At 44.4% G+C, this 15,944-nt stretch overlaps 1 protein-coding gene across 4 annotated transcripts in view; it reads left to right on the top strand.

Annotated features, from left to right (window-relative positions):
• The window catches only part of SPTBN1 (spectrin beta, non-erythrocytic 1), a 117,112-nt gene that overhangs the window by 35,996 nt on the left and 65,172 nt on the right, over window positions 1-15,944 (top strand). The window contains exon 1 of one of the 4 annotated variants that reach the window (XM_083858601.1): window positions 11,985-12,350. The exons of 2 other annotated variants lie outside the window; for them this stretch is intronic. In XM_083858601.1, coding sequence (XP_083714727.1) covers window positions 12,242-12,350 — 109 coding nt within the window. In that variant the 5' untranslated portion in view covers window positions 11,985-12,241. Of the gene's footprint in view, window positions 1-11,984; window positions 12,351-15,944 lie in introns of those variants that run through there. One more of the 4 variants, XM_083858600.1, reaches the window with a different exon arrangement.

Genomic DNA, 15,944 nt, shown 5'->3' on the forward strand with positions numbered 1-15,944 from the left:
GATTTGATTCCGGTATTTAAACATTTTCCCACAGTATGGTGTATTTATTTTTCTTCTGAATGAGCATTACTCATAGTTATTTTAATTTTATACATTTCCATACCTGTAATTCTCTACTGTTGGTGCTGAGAATGCTGTGTGCTGCCAAAACTTGGCTTAGCATCCTGCATTGTTGCAGCACTGCTTGAAAGCTTAATCATGATGCAGGGAGAGAGGAGTGAGGAGAGGTTTGTATTTCAAATCCAAGGTTATGGTTAAAGGCTGAGCTGTGGTGCTCCTGGCACTGTTCAACATATGTTTTCAAATATACTGTCTGGTGGGTAATCTTCCCTTGCATCTCCCCAAAAAGATGCTGGCAGGTTTTTAACAGCTGCAGCCTGGAGCTGGGCTAGCAGTAATCTCTGTCATTGTCCTCTTTCAGTGGACTCAGGCCCTTTCTGGAAAGATGTTCTCTGATTCAGCTGCATGTCACAGGACTGGGCACAATGACCACTGGGTGAAAGCTTAGTGCACACACAGTTAGCTGGAGTATGTCAGGAGGTCCTTCTGGGCTCTGCAGCCCCCATGTTTGACTGGCTGTTGACTGACCCAACACTTTCCTCTGCGTGAACTTCACTTCTCTCTGAAGCAGATGTAATTGTGTGCCACCTTTGGGGTCTGGATTTACTGAACAGCACTCCAACTTGACTTGGGTGAGCGCTGGCTCTTTGTGGACATGAGCACTTTCCCACATCTCCAGGACTGGGCATTTTCTGACAATAACATTTCTCTCTCCAGAGGTCATGGATGGGTTGTGTCTCACGACTGCCTGTGGCTGTCCTCTTGCAATATGTCAGTGACAAGGTATAACAAAAGACTGTCAATGTCTTGCAGTCTGTGAAACGCTCATGCATCATTATCCCCTTGTCCCAGTATGAAAGGTTTCAAAAGAACACACCAGGCACTGGTTCCTTAAATTTCATCACCAAGATGCAAGCTGCTGTATTCCAAAATAGAACAGCCATGGGCACGTTACACTGCCTGACTAATGGCTCTGTACTCTCTACAGGTGCAGGCATCTTCTTTCCATACTCTTCCACAAGCTGTGAAGTGCGTCTTTGGCAGAGCTTCCATCTCGTGTTCATTCTAGTTTACTGTAGTTGAAGTGAAACTTACTTCCTTAAAGGTAAAGTAAGGTAAAGAGTGAGGAAATAAGAAGTGTGGTTTGTAGCCAGTCTGATACTCACTGTAGGAAGAATTCTGGTGGCCCCACATTCCATGAGGATGTTGAAATGTTTAAACAGCAAAGGCAGGAGGTGGTGGTCAGAATAATCTGTGATTGGAACAATGTCCTGAAGGAAAGCTCAGGTAAAGCAGGTACGATATAATAATAGTAATAATAATAATAGAAAACCAGTGTTGTTAGCACAGCAGCTGATAATCAATGTTATTAAAGTGGTCTGTGTACCATGAAAACTAGAATGCAAAGGGTCATTTTGGTTTAAAAAAGAGAAATCTTCTGGGAACTCAAGTTTCAATCAGAGTCCAGATTTGGAGGGATATGCAACCAGATTGGTTGCCATTCATGTTGAACTAACTCACTCTGCAACTGATATGAGAATGTAACTGATCCCTTCTTCACCAAGTAAGGTATCCCACTGTAGGAAATCATCTTTCACCTGTCCTTGTTCTCAGTGGTTCTTTGGAAGGTCTTGCTGGAAGACCAGGTAATTCTACCTGCTCTGTAGGAGCCAAAAAGATATCATGTTTGTGCAAGATTCTTCATTCACAAATCCTCAAGGGTTGGATTTCATCTACCTAGGACCATTAGATAACAGGATTTGTTGTGCAGCTCCTTGGTGCACGAAGCTCTTGCAAAAACCTTAAGAAACAGTTCATTTGTTCAGCAGAATTTTTCACACTCAGCCTTTGGGTTGTGAGGTTCAGGTATGCCATGCTTGCCCGCTCAGGTGCTGCTTTTAGGTATCATGAGAGTTGTCACCTCCAAAACTTTCCATTTCTTTAGTTAGCTAATTCAATATTAAACTTGGCTACAGTTACTCGTTTTTCTGCTCATTTGTATTTTGCCCTTTTATCCTCTGTGTTCATCCAAGTGACCAGAAGGTCTGTGACTCAGCTCTCTGGCCCATGAATTAAAACCAGTTTCAGAGTTTATGAAATGAGAGGAGTTTCCTGGTGTGGGAAGGAGTGCATTCCTTTTCCAGTTTCACCCAAGTCGCCGTGTGTAGGTTGGGGCACTCACTGCTGTTGCACGACGTGGTGTCCATGGGTCTCACAGGGCAAGCCAGGAGGCTGCATATGTTGTGCAGCTTTCTTTAGTTGCCCAAAACAGGCTTGTCAATCTTGCCAGTAACTTAAATTCTACCAGGAGCAAGAGGGGAAAAAACATTGAAATTTGTACTTGAAGTTATACTGTTGAAAATTGTTTCTTTTTTAATATAGTGGAATAGCCATTTCATAACGTTAAAAAAATTAGAGAAAACTTCCAGTAGGAAAGTTCCGTGTAGCTTATGTGGGCCTAATTAGCCCCTTGTCGCCCTGATATCTGAGCCATTCCCCCCACAGCTCCAGTGCAAAAAGTCAGCAAAACAACCCCACATAGGAGTGAAAAGGAAGATTCAGCTTCTAGTACTCTCCAGGTATCACACACCTGTCTAGCCCTGCTGTTGAGCATCTCTCTCATAGAAAAATTTCTGTTTCACTCTGAGCATACAGAGTCAAGTTTCAGGTGTCGAACCAATAAAAAAGGGCAAAGTACAATGATTTAGAGCTTAAGAGAATAAACTTTGGATTTATTCTTGGCTTTGAAAGAGCATACTGAGAATAAGCTCTTGCAGGGTGTTTCCTCAGTATCCTGCACCTGAGCTATCCAAGGCATAAAAATCAGTCACTAATTTTAATAGCAGCAAGTGGTAAGGAGGGAGAGCTCAGCATTATAGTGATGCCTGTAAATCAACTTGAAAGGGCATGTGAAAGATTCACTTGAGACTAAACAGAAATAAAAACCTTAGAGCAGTGAAATCTGCTCTGCATTGGTGTGGCAGAGCTGGTTATCAGCCCCTTGGTTTGTTTAGAGCTACAGGCCTAATGCTGTACCCAGATGAGCGTGAAAGGGCTTATTTTGGAAAAATATTGTTTTGCCCAGATAAAAGTTGATGGAATTACTTCAGCAAAAGCTTTTCCAAATGTTGACCTCGCCCTATGCTTTCCTTCTGGATTTTTACTTCTGGAACAATTTCTTCTGGCGTTTCTAACCTCCCCAGAATCTGCAGGGGCAGGTGTTAGGAGCAGCAGTGTCATTTGGTGTGATGTGTGTCACGCAGGCATGAAGGGAAGGAGCAGGGCAGCAGAGAGGCTGCTGTACTGCCACACGTCACCTGTGGTGCTGGCTGATGCACACTGTGCTCTTATCAGAGGGCAAGGAAGAGCTCAGCCCATCTGTCACTGTGCATTAATGTGTTGGCTTTTAAAGTTGCCATAGAGAGCTGTTTCTAGAGCAGATAGCAAAAACCAGACGATAAGTAATGCTTCATTCCTAGTGGGTTTATTTTTAAAGATTTTCAGCAGACTGACCCAAAAAGAAGGGCCAGTATGTCTGTGAAACAAAATAACTTGCAAGTATAAGCAAACAATGTATTTGATTATTGAAAATGTAGCTTATTACACAGGTCATTTGTATCTTACTGCTGTAACAATGTGATTGTTGGTTTCAGTTGGGCATGGTTTGGGGATTTGCCCTCTCTCTCTTTAGAATCAAAAAAGTCGTGTTGCAAATTACAAGGAGCTAAATTAGGTTCTTGGTAGTCTGGTAAGATCCCTGGTCCCATGTAGCCTCTTGAGTAGAGAGCCAAGCTGCTGAAGAGAAGTCCTGTTGAATGTACCTTAGGAATTACTGGAACTATGTCTGCTTGTTTGCTCCATGGACAGGATTTATGAGTACTTAGTAACTGAGTGGTGCATGACAGTGGTTGCATCCTGGTGAATGACTGTAATCTGGCACGCATTGTTCAGGCAGGATGAACTGGGGCTGGAAAAATAGGCTTTTTGTTTCCTTGGGGACGGAGCAGGATAGGAGCAGTTCTGGCAGCCCCACTCTGGAAAGTCTGAGTGCTGCTTTCATTTTATGTCTCCACTGAAATCTTTTCAGGACTAAGCCCTGTCGAGCTGGACATGTATACAGAAGAGCCCAGCATTTTGTGCTAGTGTGAGCCTGTGTTGATTGATCCCTGGATCTTTGCATTCTTGTGCATTAAGTTCTTGGGCTGGAATACAGGCCTATATCTGCTTCTCACAGTTCCTTGAGGAGAGCTCCAGGCATACGCCAATCTTTATGTATAGAGGACTCTGTGCTTTGACAGCAATGCAGTAATTTAACAAAATAAGGTACAAGAGAATTCTGTGCTCCAGCTAAGCTTAAATATAAAAAGCCATCTCTACCCAGAGGAAGCCAATGGAAAGCTGATGTATGTGTGCTGACTCTGTGTGCATAGGTGTATTTGCCTTTGGAATATTACCCGTGAAATGGCCATGGGGATAATCCTGCAGCAGGTCAATCTGCGTGGTCATACTTGAGGATTTCAATACTGTGGCACCACACTGACTTCCAGAGTGAGCTCCCTTACTCACAGTGATTTTAGGTGGGAGATGTGCCTTCATTCCCAGAGCAGCACAGCACACTGCTCTCCTGTCTACTCCAGTTTCCCTCATCCATTCATCCCCATGGCATCAGTGAAAAGTAAGAGCACCAGGGGATGTGCTTTTGGCTGCCCCAAAACACTGAGCTGAGTGGGAGGGAGCGTTCAGCATCAGCAGGGCAAGAGCTCTAGCTGCAGCAGCTGCTCTGGGAAAGGAAAAATGCTCCCTGGAGACACCCTCCATGGAGTCAGTGAGAGCTGAGCCAGGCACTGTCTTAAGCCTGGGATAATATGCTGAAGTTGACAATTTAGAGGAGACCTCCCAGCCAGATTGCTACCTGGTATAAACTGGATTCTCCCCTGGCTGGTCTGAGGCCATACTGTCTTACACCAGCTGGAAACCTGACCAGAGGTGGCCCTTCATGGGAAACCTGAAGACTGAAAAGGCTACAAATGTTCTTTTCTGTTGGAGTCAGTATTTTAGGGATATTTAATACAGAGAAACCATGAGACCCTTCATTGAGATAATTAGATTGTTTTTAGATAATTTGTGGAATAATTTTAATGGAAAGGATTCCTTCTTTATAGAAACTATATGCCAATATTGGCAATATATATATATATTAAATTATGACTTCTCTCAGGGATGAGCTTAGCTGTGGATGCATTTCAAAACCTAGTCATGAGTCAGTAATTCAAAAGAAGTCTTTCCACAAAAATTGTGTATGCAGAAGAGAATGTTCTCGTCTCATGTCTTTAGCATCTAACTAGCAATGTTTCTGTATTTATGTTATTTATTCAGCCAAATCTGCAATGTGCCTTGCGTTTTTTCCTTCTGTTTGTTGCTGGGATACTGCCTGAAAGCACTCCCTGAGGTATGAATAATGTCTAACAGAGCACACTGCAGAGTGAAATTCAGTGCAGGATTCAAATGTGTTTACTAATTTCTGTTAACCTTGGAGCTCTTCTAATGGGGGAAGATGAGTGATGAAATCATTCCCTCTGATCAGAGCTTTGATTTTTATCTTGAGGTAATATCCTGGAGAGATATAAACCCAGATTGCCTGGAGATGAATTTCCTTGATGGGGAAGAGGAATAGGGATGAGAACCAGCCACATAGAGGGTGATGAAAATCCACTTCTAAGTTCCACTTCTGTAGTTTCTGGCATTCTCCCTAACAGTTTTGAGCTCTTTTAGTGAGCAAGGCAATCACTACTATTTTTTTTGCTAACTACTTTGTCTGTGTATGTTGTATGAGGATTTTTTTCAAGTTTTTCTTCCTTTATTAAGCTTTGAAGGCAGAGGGGTGTCAGGTGACAGTGTTTGTACAACCACTTGTACAATATATTATTTTTTCAATACATCATATAAAAATGAAGTTGGTTGCTCTGGAATAACAGCTTCATGAGTTGGACACAGTTAATACTTGTCAATTGATCACATAGCTTTTTTTATGAGGAGAGGCAGTTTCCAGATGGGGACATACTCTGGCTTGTGGAGATTTGTAAAGATCAGTGTATTTTGCTGCTTGTTTTCACCCAATTTCCATTTTGCTCAAGAGTAGCGGGACATTGAATTGTCATGCATGAGTGATTATGATATAGCCACTGTGCATCTTTTGTGTCCCTGGTCAGACTGAAAAGAAAAAGAAGATGGTGCAAAAGGGAGAAAAAGGAGGGTGGGCATTTCTCTGTCTCTCTCTCATACATATAAACACAGATGCAATTCAGGTGGAACAGAAAGGAGGGAGAGGCAATGACAATAATCCCAGCTTCTGAAAAAGCAAATCAAAACCCATAAAAAAGAATTTTCTGCATGAAAATGAAGAAGTGTTTTTATGACAAAATTTCCCATCCAGTGAGTGTCTTAAGGGTGTACCTGTGCAGTGTGCTTGATTTGAACAGGCTTTATAAGGGCTGTCCATATATATTAGGGAGCAAGCCAAGTGCATTTCATGGGCTACAAATAAAACCTGGGAATGTAGTTACAGCTTTTTAGGGCAGACTTCCCTGTGTGGGTGAGTTCATGGAGTATGGGAAGCAGTACAGCTTGGAATGCAAACCAACAGAAACAGTCATTTCTTCTGAAAACTCCACAAGTGCCTCCTATAACTCTTTCCCTGCTGGCCTTCCTGGCAGGTGTTTGACTCCTGCAGTTAGCAAGGACATGCTGTTACAAAAGTCATGTCAACTTTCTTGTTAATTTGGGACTTGTGTAAACTGAAACCCAAAACCAGGTGGAACTGACCCATTTTCAGTAATAAATTGATATTCTGGCCTGGTTTGTGAGAAAATTCCCAAAGGTTTTGGTCTCAGATGTCACAACCTAGAGATTCACCTGGAGCCCAAAGCTGGTTGGTACCTGGGACTCTGAGCGGAGCTGCTGGAAGGCCAGCCTGGATGTGGAAAAAGGAAAACATTACAGACTCTTCTGTAATAAAAACTTTTGTCTCCTACTTCTAAATAGGCCTCTTTTCCTTGCCTTTGGATTGCATTGGCTCTCCAAAGCCCACGTGAGTCTTGGAGAATGGATCTGGAAGGAACTGGGAGAACCCCATGACAGGATAGTTGCCCCTGGCATAAAATCCCATTTAAACAGAAACATTGAGATATTTTCTGCAATGGAAATCTAACTGAAGAGGAGAGCTCTTGGTTTGCCTGTATTCATTTCACCTGTTTGTGAGAGAGTTACCAAGTGTTGCAGGACATGGCAGGTTACAAACTGAAGGGTTCTGTTCCCTCCAATACCTGCAGCAGAGATGATGAGCTTGGCAGCTCATTTCTGCTCGGTGTGTGGGCTGCCGCTCCTTGCTTCCAGCATCTTAGATAAAAAAACTGGAGGGAAACCAGCTAACTTTTCAGGATTCATGTTATGCAAATTGTCAAATAGAGTAAAAATAACAATTTCCTATTAAGTTCTAGAACAATCCCCAGCAAAACCTCTCTCTCCTTGCTCCAATATATAACGAAAGTCCTTGTTTTTACTGTGAGGATGGAGGCAAGTGTGAGTTTTCAGTTCCTAATTGTAGCACTTAGGGGATGTGTAGCAACTTTACCCACCTTCAGGAGAGGATCAAAATGTTACGTGATTTCTCTGGCATTTTCGTTTAATAAATCATCCTTTTTATCTTGTAAATTTTTTTCTAGTTAGCCTCCAACTAGAGAATTTACAAGAGCGAGAAAGAGTAAAGAGAAAAGACATAGGTGATGATTAACCAGGTTCCTAATTATTGTAAGCTCTGGCTTAGAAACATTGATAATTAGAAATTTGAAGGTAATTTTGCTGGATCTAACATTAGTGTCTTCCTTAGAAACCTATGTTCTTTCCTTTGTGTCAGAACCTGTTTGCTTCAGCAGCATTTTTGAGAACCATGTAAAGACAGAACCCAGGAGAGACACTTTTGTGTTCTGGGATTAGCATCTGTTTCTAAATGTCACTTGTACATTCATAATATTACTGTAATCAACCTCTCGTTCTCCTTGAGGCTTTGCAAAGCTCTGATCATGTCAGCTAGGACACTCTGCATTATGGCTAAGTGGATAATCACTTGTGTTTTATTTACCCTGAAGAAGTATGCGAGCCATCATCACCTGGCAGGTGCTATGAGACAGGGACAATTCAAACTGTGCCAGCAAAAGTTATTTCATAGTTATGGGCAAAACATTGAGAACAAAATTTAGAGGGTGAAGAAAAAAAAAACCCCAGCACAACCCTCTGTCCTAAGCTTAATATTTTAATATTAATATGCTAAGCTCAAAATATGATTTGGTCCTTCTTTTCCTCTGGTGCTGTAATCAGTAATGAATTACACCATGGACAATTTCCAGCTGTGTTGATGTGGTAAGTTGCACTTGGCCCAGTGCTCCAAAGCTATCTATGGCTTTAAAGCATTCAATCCCCTCCATAACATATTATCTAATTAGTGTTGTCAAGGGCTTAGTCAATTAAAGATAAACAGGGAAAATGAGTAGAACTGGGGTGTCACAAAGGGCTTTGTGCATGCAGAGCCTTGTGATCGATCTGGTGCATCGCCACAGCAGAAAACAGCTCAGGTTCACTCATTTGCAGTCAACAGCAGACTGGATTAGGCTTGGTGTGACTCACAAAAACGAGGAGCTGGCAGAATGCCCGTTTGAAAGCAGCCTTGCTACATACCGTGTTGCATTTCACAAACACAGACATGTCCCCATTTTGCTTTGCTCTTTCCACTGAATTCCCACCAACTTGTTCAGCAGAGCCTTTAAGATGTACAGCAGTGCACAGCAAAGCAGCAGGAAGGCCCTGGCAGCTGAGCCTGGCACCAGAGCCAGCCCCAGGAGCTGAACCGTCATCAGCAAAGTCTGTCACATCTGCTGCTGGGGGACACATTGTTCAGCCCAAATGCCAACCTGGACGGCAGCTCAAATGAGGTCAGATATTCACAGCAAGTGCTGCTGACAACACGTCAGCGTCTGGTGTCTCTATTTGTCAGACCTTGAACAAAATAAACTCAGTTCAAGCACAGGTTCTTCCCTTTTCCTTTAGCTTTTCCCCTACTCCCTGTGTAGCCTGTGTTGCTCCATACCTGCTGCAGTTCCCTTCCTTTAAGGCAGTGTTAAGTGCTACTGGGCAGGGCAGAATTGGGAGGGACAGAGAGGGGACCAGGACAAAAAAAAATATCAACCCCCAAATTTTGTTCAGTATCTCTTGAAGCTTGCCAGCTTCAGTTGTCCCACAGGGGACGAGCTGAAATGTAAATTTTTGTGTGTGGTGTTAATGTTTCATGATGGAGTAGGTAAGGCCAGTCTATGTTTTATATGGGCCAAAGCCAAATAATTATTTTTAGGTTTTAATATTTTCCTTTTGCAATAGTTTACTTTTTAACATTTTTAATAATGACCACGTGCATTAGCGTGTTGCCAGCCAAAGGTTTTGGGAAAGCTTTCAGCTGGGGAAAACTTCCTGACTTATGGCCTTCATGGTGTTAAAAATGCTCCAGTTTCCCCGTCAGCCACTTGGACTTTAGTTTTATGTTCTGAGCTCACATAGCAACACCTGTTTGTTCAAGGTGGGACAGAATGAGTTGATATGCCTGCAGGTAGGACCTGGCTGCCTGCCTGCTCTTGAGGGGAAGGGTTTGCATTTAATTATAGCGTAGGTCAGGCATGGCAGGCAAAAGCTGCTGTTGTTAGAATGCTGCAGGAGAAATATCCGTGATGGAAATGCGCCTGTACTTGTGTGCTGGGCAAAACGTGCTCCTCCATCTCGGCAGAGTTCACCTTGCTGTGTTAACGGCTCAGCTTACCCAGCTCTGCTCCTGGGAATTCAGGAGCCTTTGGTATTTTGTGCAGCCCTTCTTCCCAGGAAACCCCATGGCCAGGGCTGGCGTGTGGGTGCCTGTGTGCTGGAGGGACATCTGGCTGCACAAAGATTATCAGGGGAGCATTTAGTGGGAGCCTGCCACATCAGCCCATTGTTGTCTGGAGAGCAGCATCCTGCCTGCTGGGGCTGCAACTGCAGGTGCTTCCTCAGGTCCCCCTGGTACCTTCCAGACTTGTTTTTAGGGCATGAGCCTGCAGGATCTGGTCCCCTACACAGCCACGTTCCTCCCTGATACTATAAAACTTGTCTAGGGCAGCTGAGGAGTCCTCCGTGACCAAGTGGGGGTAGTGATGAAGGGAGTGAAGGCCAGCTTTCAGAGGTGTTTCAGGCTCTTCTTGAGGTGTGCTGTAGGACCAGGAGCCTAGTGTAAATACAGCTCTACTGAAATAAAGGGATGCACTGAAATACCCCAGTAAAAGTCCTTCTGTATCAATATAACACTAGACTGGAGCTATGGTGGTGCTTTAGGTAAAATAGTATAGTTAAAAGCCGTAAATATTTTAAATGCATTTATGACCTCAGGAGCAGTGTGCCAGCCATTTTCAACAGTCTATGTGTTTTTGGAAACCCCAGCTTCAGCTGAGAAGCGTCGACTTCCATCACTTCTCCCTAAACTGGACTTTGTGCACATTTGTTCCCTGATGTGCTGGTAATGGCTGGTTGAATTTCCACCTTGCACCAAGCAGGACCTTGGGCTGCAGTGTGTCAGGGGAGTGGGCTGAGCTTCTCCCACAGAAATTGTCCTCACTGAAATTACTATATGACTTAAACCTTGTGAAATGAGGTATCAAAACAAAGGCAACATTTTGAAATGTTTAATGAAGGGATGGAGTGGGAGGAGGAGAGAACATGGATTCCAGTGGAAAGGAATTTGGAAATGCAAGAGAAGAAGAAAAAAAAGAGAAAACATTTGTGTGAACATTATCAGCAGTTTTAAAAATGAACAGTCAAATGTTATATACTGAGACTATGAATGTGGAATTGACCTTTTAATTTTACTTACAACTAAGTAAGGGCTGGGAGCTTATGTCCCTGAGGGAAAACTGACATCCTGTATCTAATACCATATGCAGGAACTGACTTCCAGGGCCAAGCCCAGCTGCTGTTGCTGCTGTGCACTTTTGTATTTCAGCAGGGTATTGAGGTGCCAGTCAGAGCTCGGCGAGGCATCTTTATTTACGTTAGAGCCCTTCCCCTCAGCGCACAGCCCATTAATCTTGCAGTAATGCCCAACACACTGATAACTGGGCAAGGAGCCACATGCACAGGGCATGTCAAAATCCTCAATATCGTCGAGTAACATAAACCAAAGTGACAGGAATTGGCTGTTTAAAGAACCTTTCGACAAAGATTTTGTTTGTTCCCGGTGTGCTGGAGCGTACATCTCCTCGCGTCCCCTCCTCGGCTGGTGCTACATACTGAATGAGCGCTTCTGTGTGCGTGCGGTGCTTCTGCAAGCCGACAGCCGCGCAGATAAGTAAAGAAAAGTGCCCTCCTTTTCAACGATAGTAATCTGAGACCTTTCCGTTACGTGAGGCTCCTAACAAAAGGTTGTAATTCCAGCAGCTTCTCTCGGGAAGGTACCACCGTGCGCGGCGGCGGTGCCGGCAGCGCGGGGCCGGGACCCCGCGGGCAGCCGCTCCCGGGGCGCGGCGGAAGGACTCGCTGGGGCGTTGCATGAGCCGGGCCGCTCTTCCCCTGCTCCGCCGCCCCTTCGCCCATGGTACAGCCTTCCTTTCCTCCACCGTGCCGTATGGTAATCGAGTGACATCAGCCCGCGCCCGGGCGGCTGCTGTTTATATTACAAACCAGCAGAAAGGTCTGAGGTGTGCGCAGCTCCTGGGAGCGCCGGCCAGGGCGGCAGCGCGTGGCTCCATGCTGCCTTTACTTCGGCCTGAATCGCAGGCTTGCTTTTATTTCACTTGGTTTCGCGAGAGACAGACGAGCATTTGAATCAGATTCAAGCACTTCAGACTTGCCTGTTGTGGAACTGGGGAAAAAAAAAATCAACCCAAAACCACCCTCCTGGTTCTTTAAGTTTGAATCTATTACAGAGAGCTTACCGCCAAGCCACACTGCTGGATTTTGAACCGAAGCTGTTATTTACCTAGGGCTCAAGGGGGAGCGTTTTCGCTAGGGACTGACGCCAAACTACTGGAGGAAGCTGGGATTTACCTGGATGTATGGTAAAGAAACTTGTGGTTCCTTTATGCTGCAGTTCATCGTATCCCTGCGCTACCTATAAATGGAATTACAAAAATCAACCAGTATGCCCGGGCCGTTGTCCCCAGGATACGCAGCTCAGGTGCCGTATAACTATAACCAGTTAGAAGGACGATTCAAGCAGTTACAAGGTAAGCCTGTGCGGGTTTTTTGGAGGTGTTGCCATGCTATGATCCTTGTAAACATGTTAGTCCGGGCTTTTTCTCAGTGCACCAAGGTGTCAGTGAGGGAGGACAAAAGTGGTTCTGTGGGATCAAAGCGTTTAAAGGATATGCTGTGGCTTTTCTCACTCCGAGGGTGTCCCGAGCCTTACACAGGGTTAAGGTATGTGTCCAGCCTTACTACAGCCTTGCAGTGAGGACTAAGCCAGACCACGTCTTTTAGATCAGTAAGGGGGAGAGTGTGCAAGCAGTCGTCTATTTTATCCTTAAATAAAATACAGTTTAAACTGGCCATCAGTCCTAAATCCTAGCTGTGTTTGGGTGCAATTTGCAGTGCAAGGGCCCTTTCCTACCCCTGCGTACCTCCTGCAGAGGTGAGTGGCTTCACTTCTTCAAATGAAGAGCAGTTGCATAATTCCCTAACAAGTTAGTTTGCTCACGCTGTAGATATCTGAGAAAGCACTCGTGTACTTTAACATTCCCAGTTTTCTTTAGTTTTAGACAGGGACAATGTCCATTAATATTTTCCCATTAAATTCCCCGTCTGTGTGAGAACCAGAGATTTCTTTTGAGGGTGCTGTGTGCTCTCTGCAGGGAGGGTAGGCCTCAGCCTGGGCTGCAGACCCCCAGTGCAGGGGGAGGATGGTCCCCAGCAGCTCCCTGCCTCAGGCAGGGTAAAACAAGCTCTGCTGTTTCTCTGTGGAAGACACATCCCAACAATGAATGAACTCCGGGATTGCAGTTGCAAAATAAAAAAGAATTCTTCACTGAAATCAAACCTACTCTTCCTCTAGATCCATGTGACTCTGGAGATAGTCCCAGAACAGCTTGAGTACAGTGAAGTGCCACCCTTCTGTGCACATTTCTTAATTTACTCTGGTCTGTTGTGCAAGTGTGGTTTGTGGCTCCTGTGAGAGAGGGGGCAAGAGCCTGGTTCATGCAAAGAATGTTCCTATTTGTTGGCTTAAGGAGGGAGGGAAAAAAAGTTTCATTCATAGCATTGGTTTATTTTGTAAACCGCTCACAGCAATGGCTGCATATTCCATGTAATGAGGCAAAATGACAGCATGCTGAACACTGGGAACATGGAAATTCCTGGGACAAGGCATGAAAAATCGAGGCTCCAAACTTGCACATGAGGGAATACATTATGGGCTTTATCTTGGACATCTGTCAGATCTTAGGCTGTGGTACTTGTGTTGGAAAGAGCTAAGTTTGTGGCATGAAGTAACACAAACTAAGTTTGTAGCATGAACTAAGTTTGAGGCATGAAACCTGGCTCATGTCTCTTTCTTTGCTGGTTTAGTTAGCAGTCTAAAGAAGGCAGATTTTATCATTTTCAGGGTCACTGCTTCAGGAATCCATTATCTGTGTGTTTACATCACACTGAAAGAGGAAAGCAGACCGCATTGTTGAAAGCACAGAAAGTGAGTTTTCCCTTCAGTGGAATGCATCGACTTTTAAAAAAAATTGGCTTAAAAGAGGTTAAAAAAAGATCCAGTGCTCTCCCTAAAGTACTGCAATTTCCTCCAGCAGAAGAGATAAAGTGCAGTAAATCCTGTGCAGTTTTGCAGCAGACCATCCAGTGGATGTTTACTCATATCACAGGCCTGAAAATGAGTACTGCCAGGGATCTTGTTCAGGGTGGAGCTTAGGTGCAGGCAATGTTGTAAATTATGCACCAGATACTCCATGAAATGCTAAATAACCATCCAAAATATTGTGTGTGATGGAAAGGGAGTGGCTTCACTCTGCTGACACAGACGAGGTCTTTCCTCGGATTAGTGGCTCTTTGCTTGAGGAATGTCTACAAAGCCATTGTTTTGGGGTTGTAAGATTTTCAGGGGATTCTTGCTGCAAGGCTCTTGGTGTGAACAGGGAGTGTTCTGTGGCACTGGGCAAGGCTCAAGCCCAGCGAAGATGAGCTGAATATATGTAATTTTTAAAAACTACAGATTTATCACCAGTTTTACCTCTTTCACAATAGAGGTGTACAAACAAGTAAGAGCAGATGCATTTAAAATAATCAAGTACTCCTTCATAATTGTTTCACTCCTCCTGCTTCTGGTAGGAGGGTCCTCTGGAGCAGCACCAGCGTTGGCACCACACAGATTACTCTTAACTTCTGCTCATGTCCTTCACACACCTCTCTTTTCTTTACAGTTCCTACAGTTATTATGTGAATCCCCAGCTTTGAACTAGATTATAGCAAGGTACTGTTTAGATCTAGTGAATGTTGACTTTTCTTCAAAAAAAAAAGCACTTGGGAGTATGTTGTTTTGTCTAAAATAACACAGAGCAAATGCTCAGGCCCTGTACTAAGAGAAATCTGAATCAGCAATGAGTAGAAGACAACTCTCTGATCTCCTCTTTCCTAAGATAGACAATATGTGAGGTTTGACACTGCCAGTTTCACATGAGGAGAGGAGCCAGCCTAATTCTGCCCCAAAATGCTATGAACACAGTAATTCACATCATACATGATTCCATAGGCACTCTTATGTTCCACCTCTTTTAAATGCCTTGAAGTGATGATTGTAAGGAAACTCGTGTTCAGCTTGATGATGGCTGTGGGGTAATTAAAGCAGATTTTCCAGCCCAGTCCTGCTGGGCTGTGAAGCCAGTGCAGGTTGTGGGACTGCTCTGAAGGGACCAGACTGACTCCTTCTGCACCTGGAATCACCTGGCAGGGGATTCCAGCTCCTGTTTGCCTTGATGGGCCAAAGAGAAGCAGGATGTGGCAGAAGGCATTGCTAGGAATGAATCAAGACTGTCTTTGTGTCAGAAGAAGGCCTGAAGTCCAGTGTACGATAGCCCAGGAGTTTAGCTTACCCGGTCCTTGTGCTTGTGAGAATGTCAGCACAGGTGTGAGGAGAAATATGTTTTAGCAAGCTGTGTTTCTTTTATTAAGTTCCTACTGTGCTTAGTTCACCTGGTCCTGGAATGATAAGTAGGTGATACTATCAGTGGTTGCTATCATCTTAAACCTAGGTGTGGAGTTTTGGTTCTCATGGCCACTTGTGCAGGAGAAAGGGATCAGGTTGCACGGCTGCAGTTGCTCGCTGCAAGTAAAGACAGAACCCTAAAACTTGTTTGTGGGAAACACTTTGCCATGGAGCTTATGCAGGTTCTGTCAGTGGAGGAAGTTTGTCCTGCTACATTGAGGAATTAAATGCAAATCAAACCAGATACGTTGTTATAAAACGAAGGCTGTCACCCGTGCTATGTCAATGTAGTGGGATTCTGTGGATTGGCTGGGCAGGGGTATAGGAGCTGGCAGGAAGTAGTTAATGCAAGTCAGGAATTTGGAAGGAGATCCCTGCAGCTGTATCACCTCTGCAGCTGTATCACCTTCCAGCGGGAAGGGCACACAGGGAAGCAGCTATCATCACTGCTTCAGGGGCTCTTTCCCACCCGGTTAGCAGGACGGTGGTATTTATTAATGTCTCTGGCATTCGGGAGCTTGGTGACTCTATCAGCTCCTGCCCTGTCATTGGAAAGTTGGGTCTCAGCTCCGGGGCTGTGCCTGAGGTGTGAGATTTCCAGTGGTAATTACAAATGTGA

The sequence above is a fragment of the Zosterops lateralis genome, assembly GCF_965231275.1.
Source record: "Zosterops lateralis genome assembly, chromosome: 3".
Taxonomy (NCBI): domain Eukaryota; kingdom Metazoa; phylum Chordata; class Aves; order Passeriformes; family Zosteropidae; genus Zosterops; species Zosterops lateralis.